At 31.9% G+C, this 14393-nt stretch overlaps 1 protein-coding gene across 1 annotated transcript; it reads left to right on the top strand.

Moving 5' to 3' along the window:
- Window positions 1-116: 116 nt before the first annotated feature.
- Window positions 117-13969, top strand: LOTGIDRAFT_236014 (hypothetical protein; the record flags this gene model as incomplete). Its single annotated transcript, XM_009066102.1, has 15 exons — window positions 117-183; window positions 2037-2188; window positions 2563-2737; window positions 5203-5942; window positions 6699-6878; window positions 7346-7499; window positions 7715-7878; window positions 8255-8615; window positions 8904-9065; window positions 9560-9688; window positions 11254-11478; window positions 11855-12083; window positions 12447-12622; window positions 12933-12978; window positions 13283-13969. The coding sequence occupies 15 exons, from the start codon at window positions 117-119 to the stop codon at window positions 13341-13343; spliced, it is 3021 nt and encodes a 1006-aa protein (XP_009064350.1). The 3' UTR covers window positions 13344-13969.
- Window positions 13970-14393: the final 424 nt, after the last annotated feature.

The raw sequence follows: 14393 nt of genomic DNA, 5'->3' as shown, positions 1-14393 counted from the left end.
ATTCTTATAGAAAAACGCTTTATTTAACTGATGGTAGAAACTTTACCAAGCAGTCAATATTTGTTCATTTATATAGGAGTGTTCATAATATTTGTTGAAGTTGGTACACCGAAGAGATGCTAAAACATTTCAAGTTCCTTGATGGTGGTGACGGAAGTCCAGTTGATCCCGAACCAATTCAAGGTAAGCTACGTACACATCATATACATATTTGAAAATCCTTATACGTCTGTAAGGTTGCCAATGAATATGTTAAAGGACATAAAAAATATCTAACATAAAAATATTTGTAACCGAAATGTATCTTATTCTTATTTTGAAACAATCTCTGTTGGTCTCCGCAAATCAGCCTCTGTGCCCATTTATTCTTGGTCTATAGAATGAGATAAATAAAATGATGACAGATTTTATGTTAATGAGTAAGGAAGTAAGAAAAGAGAACTTTTGGTGAAGAGAAAGAGAAGTAAGATATATGATGGGAATATTTAATGAAGAGAAAGAAAAGTGATTTATATGAGAGAATACTAGGAGAAGAGATCAATAAATGGGATATGTAAGAGAATATTAATTGAAGAGAGAGAGGTATGAGATAAATGAAAGAATATTTTGGAAAAGAGAAAGAGAAGTGAGATATCTGAGAGAATATTTGATGCAGAGAAAGAAAAGTGATATTTAATATAGAATATTCGATGAAGAGACAAAAAAGTTATATAATATATATTAGGGAATATTTAATGAAGAGATAGAGAAGTATGATATCTGAGAGAATATTTTATTCAGAGAAAGAGAAATGATATCTATATTATTAGAGAATATTTGATGAAGAGAAATAGAAGTAACATATCTAAGAGAATATTAATTCAGAGAAAGAGGGGTGATATTTATAAGAGAATATTCGACGATGAGAAAGAGAAATTGATATATAAGAGATTATTTAGTGAAGACTAAAAAAGGTGAAACATATAAGAAAATATTTGATGCAGAGAAAGAGAAGCGAGGTATATAAGAGAATATTTAATGAAGAGAAGGAGACGTGAGAAAATAAGAGTGTTTGAGACATAAAAAGGGATATTTGATTAAGAGAAAGAGAAGTACGATATCAGAGAGAATATTTGATAACGAGAACAAGTGAGATATACGAGAGAATATTTGATGGAGAGAAAGAGAAGTAATATATATAAGAAAATATTTCATAAAGAGAAAAAGGAGTATTAGCTATAAGAAAAGTTTAGTATTTAAGAGATGAAAAATTGATTAGTAAAGAGAAAGAGAATAGACATACGTGTAGATAGAGAGCCATCACAACATACCCTGTCTGTCACATTTAACAAACAAACTAGGCCTATATTTCAAAAGCCCTAGAAAAGAATTTAAGGCCTTAAGAATAACAAAGGTGTAACTATGAATGGGGGAACAATATGTGGAATGCTGTTTTGTTATTTTGACTTTCCCTAACTGCCATTTTGTATTGATATTGAAGTTTTAGTTCTACACAATGGAACGTATTATTTATTACTATATAACGCTTGATTAGCAATTGTAACCCACTTTAGATTATGAATAGAAGTCATAGTATAACGGTCTATTGTAGATAAAGTGTTATTGAGCTGGTATATGATATGTCTACCTTTCTATTTCTTTTTCTCTAACTTGTTTATGCTTGTTCGGTAGAATTTGAGACTTTTACATGTAGATCTTATTTCGTATTCAAGTGGATTTAAAATTTTAAAGACTTTAATTGGTAAAGTTGTGATCGTTTCGTGATAAAATGTGTAACAGAATAGTGATTATTGTGATAAGATCGGAATAAAAAAAAATCAGGTCTGTTGCTTGGGAATATATTTAAGTAGGCTAGATTACAAAGTAAAATTCTCCTTCAGATTTTTAAGAAGTTGGTAATGCGACAATAGCGTCATTGCAAGTCTTGTGCAAGAGATAAGTCACGTCACGACACCTTGAGAATTACATTAAAAAATATGACTACCCCCTCCCCCTTTATATGCCAGAACTCTCTTTTTTCCAATTCTCCATTTCAGAAGAGACTATACTCAGTGAAACCACGACCATGGACACAACTACAGCAAAAGCTAAGGCCATGGGTTCTGCGGTGACCGGCAAATTTCGATGGTCCAAAGTTTTAGAAGTTGCAACTGATGTTGATGTTGTTTTTTACCCTAGCTACAGACCAGTAAGCTTCAATATTATCATACCATTTTGTGAACCCAGATTAATCGCAAATGCCGTAAGATTAAGAAAAAGTGGCCCATTGGAATTTATCGATCCGAATATTAATGAAATTGTATCTGTACTCTGATTGCAAATGACTTTGTAGACCTATCTTATTTACCCAATATCATTTACATGGTAACATTATACACGCCAGAGTTCCATATCCCTGTTACAAAACATTTAATTTAACACTATTGTTTTAATTAGATTAACAAAATCGCGATTTTTCAATCATTAGATTATCAGATTAACTATCTTTCAATCTAATTAAAATGTTTAATTAGCCCTTTCTGATTTGATTTGATATGATAGATTGTTTGGGATTATTTTCAGAACGGTGAGATTTGGTTGAACTGGGACGACAAACAGAAGGCATTTTATTCCGAAGATAAGTTCATTCCTCAAGGAACATACAGCGGTCAACTGGATATTGGTGATAAAAGTTTCGTAGTGGAAAATTTCGAAGTTAAAAACTACACGTTTGAAATAGATTTGTATATTAAAGAGGGTAAGTGAATATAATTATATTTTGTGCGCATTTATGCAGAGGGCGAGATTACTACAGTAGTTCCTTTGGATATTTAAACGACGGATTGACATTCAGAAAACGTCCAGTAATTCTGGTGGAACCATCCTCATAAGTTGAAATTGACAAAAAAAAATGTAAAAAATCTCTCATTGCATACTGCATGACGTGGTCTACCCCGGATCAAAAAATATTATATTAAGGAACTTGTATATAATATAATTTCATTCCTTTTTTTATTTCAATCTATTGCCAATCATTTGTAAGATAAATCTTTGTAAAAAATTGTTAACATATACTGCTTCTTCATACTTGGACAGAAAAACCACTGCAACCCCACGTCCATGGGAAGCAGCATGCTTTTATAATAGCACTAAAACGCCGAGGCTATTGGCACCATTATTGATATTACAATCATATTATATTGATTTGAAATCACGTGACCTGATATAAAATAGAATATTTGCTTAAAATAATAGACTGGCACGACATCATTATGTTTCATCTATTATTTACTCATACGGTTCAATGATTTGAAATGGTTTTTTAATCCGAATCTCTTACCAGTTTGATAGTGATCACCGTGTTTAACCGTTTATGATCAGATATGTTGTATTCCATATCTAAAAGCCACTAGTCGTTTCACATATAGGTAGTTGGCTATAAAGTGACTATTCCAAAAACTGTACATACGTTAAGGCTACCTCTGTCCTGCTTGTACATAAGTAAAAATCTGCCACGGAATTACCCATTTCGAAATCATATCTTTTCGCACTTTTATGAGCCCTGTGTTCGGTGATCACATTTGGCGTTTACAGCTTTCCGATCAGTCTTTTGAGTTTGTCATTGCCTCAGCGCTAATTGGATCAGTGAATCGGACCATCCCGACATGAATGAATTGTGTGGCAAACTCTGTATGTCTGTAATTGTAAGTTGGCTTAATCTATCATATTGGATTACTATTTCACAAAGTTTTATTGCATTGGTTTATGATAGATTTGGATACGATATAAGGAGCGTATAGTCCATATTTGTGAATCAACGTAGCCTATTTCCCGAGCTTGTATCATTGGAATATAAGCTTACCGATTCTGGTCTGATATTATTATTGTTGTTTACCTTGGATACATATGTAGCCTACCGTTATATAGCTTACCATTTCTCGATTATGACAAATGTTCATGCTTTGCATCAGGAATCTGTGTCAAAGTCTTGGTTATATCACTGAAGATTATTTTATAGTGACGATATTATGGTTTATAAGTCATTGCACTATAGTGACTGCTGTTGTAAATCATTTAGTGGGAACAAAGAGTAAAGTTTGGTAGGTGGTGAAGGAGTTAGCCAATTTTTATACGCCCACATGAAAATGTGGACGTATATTGTCGTCGCCCCTGTCCGTCGACCATCGGTCCATCAACATTTCTTGTGAACACAATAGAGATTACAGTTTTCAACTGATTTTAATGAAATTTGGTGTGATCATTTATATTGATGAGATCTTGGTCAAGTTTAAATTTGACGATCTTTCGATGACCAGTTTTTGAGTTATTGCCCATGACTTAGGAAAAACGCGTCAAAATTTGTTTGTGAACACAATAGAGATTACAGTTTTCAACTGATTTTAATGAAATTTGGTGTGATCATTTATATTGATGAGATCTTGGTCATGTTTGAACTGGATGATTTTTTGATGAACGATTTTTGAGTTATTGCCCTTGACTTAGGAAAAACGCATGAAAAATTAGTTGGTGAACACATTACAGTTTTTAATGAAACATGGTGTGATCATGTATATGGATGAGATAATTTGATGTATTTGGGGTATTGATATTGATTTTTAAAAATTTGTTGGTATTTCTTCGCATAAATAACTGGCAGTAAATATATATATCATTGAATTCAAACTATTAAAATTTCTTTAATATCGGAAAATTCATACTTTAGTCACTAAAGACTGTATTATCATTTCTGACAGCTGCCAGTGGTCGATGTTTGTTACCTTGCCTGGCAAGCTATCTTTCAATTGTTTTATAATCAGACTTCTCTGCTATTTGTGTATATGTTTGAACATAAATTCATCCAACTTCACAAAAATATCATTTTCATAAGCTCCTTTACAGGGTGAAATAGACACTTTTATGTCTATACCTCTCTGCTTTTCCTTGTGTTTTTGATTGAGCTACTTGTTCACAATACTGATAAATTCTTTCACTGTTCAAATAGGACTCAATGCATTAAGAGAGTAGGTTCAAAAATATTGAAATACTACTTAATGTAGGCCTACAGGTAGGCTATATTCCTATAACTTTACCCTCATTTTATAAGAAATTTTTATGCAAGTATTTTTACATTTGGATAGGTGCATTCATAAAGTTTGATGTATGATAACCCTCAAATTTATTGTGGAGATTCTACATAGTTGATAGCTGTTATTAATATTACAGATGATAAAGCTGATGAAGTAGACTCACAACAAACATACACTGTAACTGAGACACACATCACCAATAACCAATTAGAAAACCCTGATCAACACCCTGACAGCATGGAACAAGGTTATACCTCAAAATATAGAGATCCTCAACGCCATCAGACTATAGAAAGACAGACATATGTTAATGATAATGGTAAAATTCACTCTGAATATTCTAAATCTTCTGGTAATCAACTCCATGATGACAGATTGTCAAGTTCCACCAGTTCCCAACCTCAATCAGGCCAACATGTTCCGATTTTCAAGAAAAATCTGTTTAAAATGTTGTATGGATCACAAAGGACACCATATACTAAGTACAACTTGGATGAGTGGGAAACTTCTAGAACTGGTTTAACAGACGTCACAGATCAGTTTTACCTGGAAAAACATCTTACAGACAAGGAGAAACCAGAGTATGATCCGTTTCCTGAACTACAGAAAGTTCAAGAACGTGAAGCATCACCAATTGATCCAAGAATGGTCAGCACGGTGGAGAACCAACCACAAACTAGAGAGCACAACAAAGGATCCATAGAGAGAAGAGACAGTCAAGAAGTCCAAAATAGTTTGATTCAAGAGACAAGTGAGAGGATTTATCATGCTCCATATAAAGCTCGTCCAATATTAGTCAATAGAGCAACTTCTCCTATCCCTCAAGCTTATATTAGAACACCCACACCAGCTCCAGTTGATAATAGATTAGCTGAGGTAAGTAAGACTGACAAGAGTTATATATCTGATATAGTGGACATCATTGTAGTTGTTAAAGGTACAGATGCACAATTTTTTTTTTGATCATACTTAAGTCTCAGAAACGGAAATATTTTAGCTTAGCCAATCAGTTATAGTGTTCACAGCTCACCGTCGAAATTTAAGCCTTTATATCCATCTGTCCCTTTAAACTTATCATTTCATTTTCTACCTTTAAGCTCTGCAAATGAGTTCTGATAAGTGGAATCTTGAGGTTATTAATTTTTTTTCCGTAACCATTTTCTTTTGTTATTATTTCCTATTATTTTACACCACTTTTGGGAGCAAGTCCATCTTTAAATCAATCCATATGATTTTTTTTTAAAATCAAGGGACATCAAAAGCAAAGTAGTATAAATTTTTTGTTAAAGATAAAATCAATTTGAAATTTGGAATTCATAGGCTATATTAAAAGGATAGGTGCGCCATTTTGACAGGTTGATTTGAGTAGGTAGTCTACAGAAGTACTATAAATGTCGGAAATCGCATAATTCCTTAAAACATATATCAAACTGGGAATTTATTTTCTTACTTCTATAGATTTATTTTCTATATATGGCAGTGTTGACTCGTCTTTTAAACTTTCCCATTTCTGAGACTAAGATACGGTTGGTAAAACAAATTGCGCATTTGTCTCTTTAAAGACTCACTTAATCTCGAGGATGTCATCTAGGAGAACAATGCTCTCTCTAAATGATTATTTATATTCAATAGGCAGAGAGAAAAAGATTAGAAGATACTATAGCTGGTTTAAGGAAACTTCTAGACACCAGGGACAATGATCTGCAAGATCTACGTAGAGAAATGTTAGAGCTACGAGAAATTAACAGGTCATTGAAAGATGAAATAGAAAGATTAAAACTACAGGGATCTACTGATACTCACACATCTGAGGTAAGCTATTGTGTATATTTATAATGAAATAGATCTTTTTATATCTAATGGAGCATAAGAATGGGTGTGCGTTGTATTCACAATTATACAGTATTAGTATTCATTTGATGTCCAGTTAACTATCCTCTACATACATATGACTGTGTGTATTGGAAAAATAACTCATATCATACTGATATATATCATCGATGTGTATCAAATATTAAACTGTTGTAAGGATAGCTGCTTTGGAATTTAGGATCACAATGAGGACTTTGAGCAAAGGAAGCATAATCAGAGCGAAAAGTCAAAACCAAAATATATTACAGTTTTAAGACTCAAATCTAATGAACATAAGCTCATAGCCATCTGTACACACACACAAACAAATTCTTATCAGGAAAGCTCTTTCCTATTTGTTTACATTTGTGATGCACAATTCAATGAAATTCCTGCCTAATATTCATTTTTAATATGAAATTTTTCAGTATGAAAGAAAATTTGTACAACTGACCAATGAAAAAGATATAATGGCTACCAAAGTAATCAGATTAAATGATGAAATACAGTTTTTAAAGAATAAATTAAGCAGAAACCAAATGGAAAATCCACCTGATATAAATGCCTTATTGAAAAAAATTGGTATGTAGGTTACCACTTGATGGTATACCAGTCTAACATTTCTAAACCAGTACCAAAAACTCAGATTTTTATTCAAGCAGTTTGAAATTCAGTTTAATTTTGATTAGGTTTTTTTTTTACAGAATTAGAGAATGCAATGCTGCCATTTAAAATATAAATTTTCCAAATCAGTTAACTAGTTAATATGAATATAAGTATAAATTCTATTTTTACAGCTGAATTAGAGAGTGCCAATAGAAATTTAACAGAAAGCAATGAGTTGATGTCGTCTGAATTGGGCAGAAGGGACAAGCAAAATAACGATACAGTTTACCAGAATGATAGACATTTTAATAAACAAGGCCAGCATGATGATAGATATTGTCCCTATAAATATAAGGTATGGTATCTTAATATTGGACTGACCTGGAAGGTTTCTTGAAAATTGTTCCTGCCAGTCAATAAGGGTGTAATGTTGTTGTTAACTTTTCCTATTAATATCTGAGAACTCCATAGCAAAGGAATAACTCAGTCAGTAGAGAGTTGGATTGTTGTCTTCAAGGCTTTAAGGGGCTGTGGGTGCGAAAACTTCTCAAGGTTAGAAAAATTTGATGCTTGTGCTTCCGAAAGTCCCGTCTGCTTGTATCCCTTAATACTTTACGTTTTGGTTATAACAGTTATAGTCCTGTCATTTGCTATCCTCAAATTTTTACCTCATTGCCCATGCAAGTTTATGAAAAGTTCCAACATAAATCTGATGATTAAATTTATTGTAGATTCATTCTACTCATACTAACAGTGAAATTATCAGAACACCGGTGAAAGCAGAACATTATAGATCACCATTGCTTGGTGACCTTTACAGATCACCAACAAGAAGTGAAAATTACAAATCACCGACCAGAGATACAGGTCATGTTACATCAGTACATCAGGAAATATATCATGTGCCACCTTATGAGAAAAGTTATGGATCACAGGTAGAGAAAAGTTTCACATCAGCAATGCAGAATGGTTACACATCACCGAATTATGGTGATCTCTATAAATCAAGGTACTCAGAAAAAAATCTTTCTAATGGTTACAATAGAAATGTAGATGAATCTATGAGAACAGGAAGCAGGGAGTTCATTGACGGTAAGCAAATTATAGATCCTCATGTTATCATTTAATAATTATAATTATTACTTTATTGTGTATTGAATTGACTGAAATTCACCTTGGCCAGTGCCTTTTCTTTGATATTCATAGTGTTGTTACAAGGACTTAAACTTCAATTTATATCAGTGGATGTATAGACCCAGTGATGTAATGTTAACATGATGTGACTTGGCAGGCCTAAAATGGCCATTTTGGATAGATTTGTATTAGCATGGAGTTCAATTTATATTTAGATGCTTATTTCATGTCAACTCAATATTTCAGATGGCACCAATAGTTTACCAGGAAATATAGATTTCAGTTACACCAGTCAGACACCATATAGATATAGATCTAGATCTGTACAGAATTTAACAGATTTATCACAAACAGCAGATACTAATGGTTTACCAGAATTAAATAAATATTCAGCTTTTAATGCTGGTGGTAAGAACATGTTTTTTACTTCAAAAATTCTTAAAGATAAACAATGCTACATCAGAAAAATATTCTTTCTAAAATCAAAGTTATCTATTATTGGGATAATATTTTGAAGATGGACAAAAATAAATTTAAGATCAATTTGAATTATCGCATAAAATATATCCTCAACATTTTGAGTATAAGTCAAAATTGACATCCAAAGCTTACACAGTATTCAGAAGAAAAATTCTTAATTTCAGTCTTTAAGTTTTGAATAAGAACTACTTACTGCCATATACTTTTAAAGCGGTGAAAAAAAGTCTTGGTACTTTTTCCAGTACTGATTTTGCTTCAAACAAAAATGTAATTAAGCTAATGCTTAAAATCTTTTTACAGGATTTTGTACTCATAAGGATCATTTTGGTTAAAAATATTAGTCCAAAAGCATTAAACATTTTCAAGCAACAACCCTAAAATAATCGAGAATAAACGATTTCCTATCCAAATCTTAATTTTAGATATAGTGACATCACATTATCATAGCACTGGTGATTATACAGATACACAAAGACGTCGTATCTATAGACCAGCATCAGAACCTAATTTTGAATATTCTAGAATATTTTCTAGATATAGATCAACTTGTGGTAAACTACATCTAGAATCTACAGTAGTCAGATTATATTTTATATAGATAGCTTAATAAATCATAGAAGTTGTTAAAGCTTCATTTTGTAAAAGTTTACATTCAAGAGGCTTTTAAAATTAGTGTTTAATAACTTACTAACAAATTAAAATAAATTTAATTTTTTTGCATCCTACTATTCTGCAGTTCCATTATAATGATATGCAGTGTGCAATGAGGTCAATTTTACCAGCATACTGTGATGCACAGCCCATAGCACATAAGACCTCTTCTTATTGGTCGATGGGAACAATCTAATGCCTTTTGCTCATATACAATAGATATTATATTAATATAAAAAAAATATGTTTTACAATTAAAGTTTTTAAAAAACAATTCCACAATAGAAAATATATTCATAGTACAAATGTGGACAAAGCTTGTATATACTACTTAATAAAAAATCAAAAGTGAGGGATTATAGAGGCAGGTCAGGACTTGTTGGTATACGTTTAATCTGATCTCTTATTAAACATAATACTTTTTATCCATTAATATAATCTAGTGCTAGTCTTTATTAGCTAATCTAAGGTGAGCACAAACATTTTTCATGTTATGCTTTTATGGTTTATTCTAGTACATTTTTTTAGTTTTAAATGGTATACCAGTATGTATGTACACAGATTATGAATTTAGTTGATTTAATGCAATGGTCTGCATGCAAGATAATTATTAATAATTATTAAAGAAAACCATATTTTGAATTTTGATTTTCTTTTGATTTTAAGGATTAATCGTCAAAATGATATAATGTCTACTTCAAGAATAGGATTATTATGAGATCTTTGTTTCGGTAATCCTATAGAGATCAGGTCAAAGGTGAACTTTTACTACCTGTGACATACCTTTAATGTGTAGAATTCATGTAGACCCAAGGTGTGTTATTGATAGTATACCATATGAATAAATAATAATTAAAGTGACATAGTAACATAACACTACCATAGTGTATCATAGAAAAATGTCAATGTACTCTATGGACTTTATAATACAGCTAGGCCTAATGGTCCTTTGATAGCATATTAGGAGATATTAGTGTTATATTCTTAAAGCTTTAGGACATAGATAGACTGCCTTTCTTAGCCATTAGGGATTTTTGTCAAAGTTTGAAATACTAACATATTTCAGGTAAACGCTTATGCTACAAAATTAACCTTAATGTTTTTCTAGATTTTCTGGGCTGGTGTAGAATATTAAATTTGTAACATTTGCTATGAAGAATTAAAGCTTTTTTATAGAAAATACAAAATTTCTTCAGAAGTGTGCTATTATATTTATTATTTGTAATCTATTTGCAGTAATTTTTGCCCTTGATTAGGCAATTCTACACATTGTACAATGGGAAAATCTTTTTTTAGGACAAAACCATAAGCTGTCAAGTTTTTGTTATTAGCTACCCCATCCAGATGACACAATATTCCTTTTCCCATGATTACCATATGGCCTGCATTACTGACAAGGATATAGTTAAATATTAAGCAAATACATCAGCCTAAACTCTAAAGTTTTAGTTTTTAAACCTTTCAGGAGACAGAGATAGTGGTAGGAAGTTATTGGATGGTAACATCAGTGATACACCAACTGATACATTATTAACAGTTACAGATCCTATGGATAGATTATCATCACGATCTAGGTCTCGAACAGAATGGAAGCGCCGAGGTTCTGTCAGTTCTGATGATTCTTTAGATGATTTAGATGAGGGATATAGCACTATGTACAGGAAGAGGTCAAAATCTGTGCTTGGCAGAGGTAAAATTTCTTTTTTTACACTATGTGTGTTCCTTATTGGCCTTGACCTTTATGTTTTGAACATTAGATATGCCTTATGCCAAATGACCTACTGTGAAAGTTACACTAGTGCTTTGCATCAGATTCAGCTGTACAAAAACTGCAGAATGGCCTTACGCTTATCATATTTTAAGGGTATTTCATTGGTATCTTTTAGATTGCCAGTATTGATATTTATGACAACAGACCTTCGTTCGACATCAAAACATATCATAATATGAAGAAATGTGATTTCTGTTGCATGCATGTTGTATTATCATTTTATCAATTTGTTTTAAATAAAACATGATATCACGTCATTTGTGCATAATATATCAAGTGTCTCTTCTATTTTCAGGTCGCTATGATGACGCATTACAGACATCACCAGTGGAAAATGGACATCACCATATAACTATAGTGAGACCAACAGCTAGTATGGAAGGTTTAGCACCTGTCAATCAAAGACTAACGCCACACCCAACTAATGCCGGTTATAGAAGTGTATTACCAAAACCCTTAATAACCCAACAGAATAAACATTTATATACCTCTACCTCCAATACTGGTACTGGTTACTTAACAAAGTAAGTAGCCCTACATGTTGCCTAGTTGGCTTCATCGTTTCTGATGGGCATCATATTATGTCCATCAGAAACAAAAAGTTGAAAAGGCCCAAAAATGAAAAAATGAAAAGAAAAAGTATTCAGAAACTCAGTTTTAAAACCATGGCCATCAAATTTATAAGCGTCTCTATTAGTAATTCTGTTAACTAAAAATCTCGTACAAAGCCGGACAAAATCAGGCGTAATAGTTGTTGACTCCTCAAACAAGTATCATCAGGTGTTTCAAAAACACTGTTCCAAATTAAACATGATTTATGTAAGTAAGTAGAAAGTGCCAATTTTACCACTCCTTAGTAACAGGATTTATTTTCTATTTCTCTTCAGTTCCATCACACAGGGTATGAGACCATTCGCACCTAGCAGTCCATCTGAATTACAGACCAATGATATTGTCAAGTTCTCTAGACAAGGAGGTAAATTAAGTATTGGTTCAGTCAGATTTATTGGTCATTTGCCTGGTAGAAATGGTGTTTATTTAGGCGTAGAATTAAATAAAGAAGGTAAGCACATAATAATCAGTAGACTTGAAAATGGATTCCACATTAGTTTTGAACAAGGGCATAAATATTTTCCTGAAAAACATATGCTTATCCATAGAGGCTAAAACCTCCAATGAGTCTAATGCAACTCACATGTAGTGTATTTTTTCTTAAACTTTGGAAACTTGAGAATATATGTGATTTCAATTTTACCTTAATGCAACTCAATTGTACTGTCAGTTCAAGCCAACCATGTTGATTGAAAGGGGACTCGGGTTGATTTCCATGTTAAAATTGTCCTAATATAATATTATAATTTGTAATTTTTCAGAAGGAAAACATAGTGGTACATATAATGATGTAAGATATTTTAAATGGTAAGTTTCATGCTCAATTCAAATGAAATTAAATTTAAGTTTTAAATTCTACATTTTTCTACTTTTGATAAGGCAAATCAGGGCACCTCTTTTCCACTTTCAATCATGTGAGATACAAGCTATATAGATGATGCAGACTGTAGCTCATATAGCTTTAGCCCTTCCAAACTGCTTTACTTACATAAGAAAAACAATCAAGAGAAGATTACATAATGTATATACTTCTAACACAAAAGGATTTATATTGTCACAAGTGTGTATTGGAGGGAATATTTTAACTATTTTTTCAATTTCTATGTTTCAGCAAACCTAACAAAGGAGTTTTTGTAGCCTTCAATAAAGTTGTTATGGCTTGGACTTCTTGAACCTGAACGAAGTAATCTTCCAAACATCAAACATTTACTTGTTTTAAAACACTTCTTTTGTCAAATGATTTCAGATGTAATGATTAGTCTACTTGTATTATTTAGTAGCTGTGATATATATCGGATACTTTGTATATTCTCTGAACCGATCATTTTCATGCGTTTGCAATGTCTTGGAGTTAACTTTCCCTAATTATTTTAAGTTTTGTATTTTTAAAGTCTTACATTTAGTACCCCAATTTTTTTTTTTTAAATGGAAGAGCCATGAGGAGACTGATAATTTTAGTATTGATTTACAAGAGGATTTGCATCTCAAGTGAAAAATTTCTAGCATTTTCTTATCTCTCCCTTCTGGACTAGTTAGTGTTTTTTCTCAGTTATTAAATGTAGACTTAGGGTGTATACGAACAATAAGCAATTACTGTGATATATTTGTATTAGAATTTCCGTCCTACATTCATTTTATCAAATGGTATTTAGTTTCCTTCCACTCCATTTTATTTTAGATGATATTAATGTATTTATTACATCATTTACTGTCTAATGGTACTTTAATAAGATGTATTTTTAACATGTATGGTTGGAAATGTTTAGTTTTGATATTATTTATAAAGTGTTTATATATCATGGGTTTTCTTCCTTTGCCCAATAAATATTATTAGCGTAAAAATTTGCATTAACCACTAATTTGAGATTGAAAGACACCAGATATTGGTTGCAGGCGGTAAATCTTCAACAAATAGAGTTAAGTCCCCTTTTTATTTTTTTTCTTGGCTTGCAATATAAAATAATTGTCAAGAATACTAGTCTCAAATATGAAATTAGTACTTCCCACTAACTCATCATTGGACCAACCAATGTAATGTTGGATATAAATTGTATAGGGGGCCTAGAGTTGACTACAAATGCACCTAGAGGCCATGTTGTCTTAGCAGTCTTTTCATGCAATGTGCTAGATCATATATTAGATTGGGACAACAATTGTCTTGTCAGCTTGAATTTTGATCACTTCTGATGAAACAATTTGAAGAATCCAGTTGGAACATGTAT

This window comes from Lottia gigantea (genome assembly GCF_000327385.1).
Source record: "Lottia gigantea unplaced genomic scaffold LOTGIsca_73, whole genome shotgun sequence".
NCBI classification, from domain to species: Eukaryota; Metazoa; Mollusca; class Gastropoda; family Lottiidae; genus Lottia; species Lottia gigantea.
This window is presented reverse-complemented; position numbering and strand designations above follow the sequence as displayed.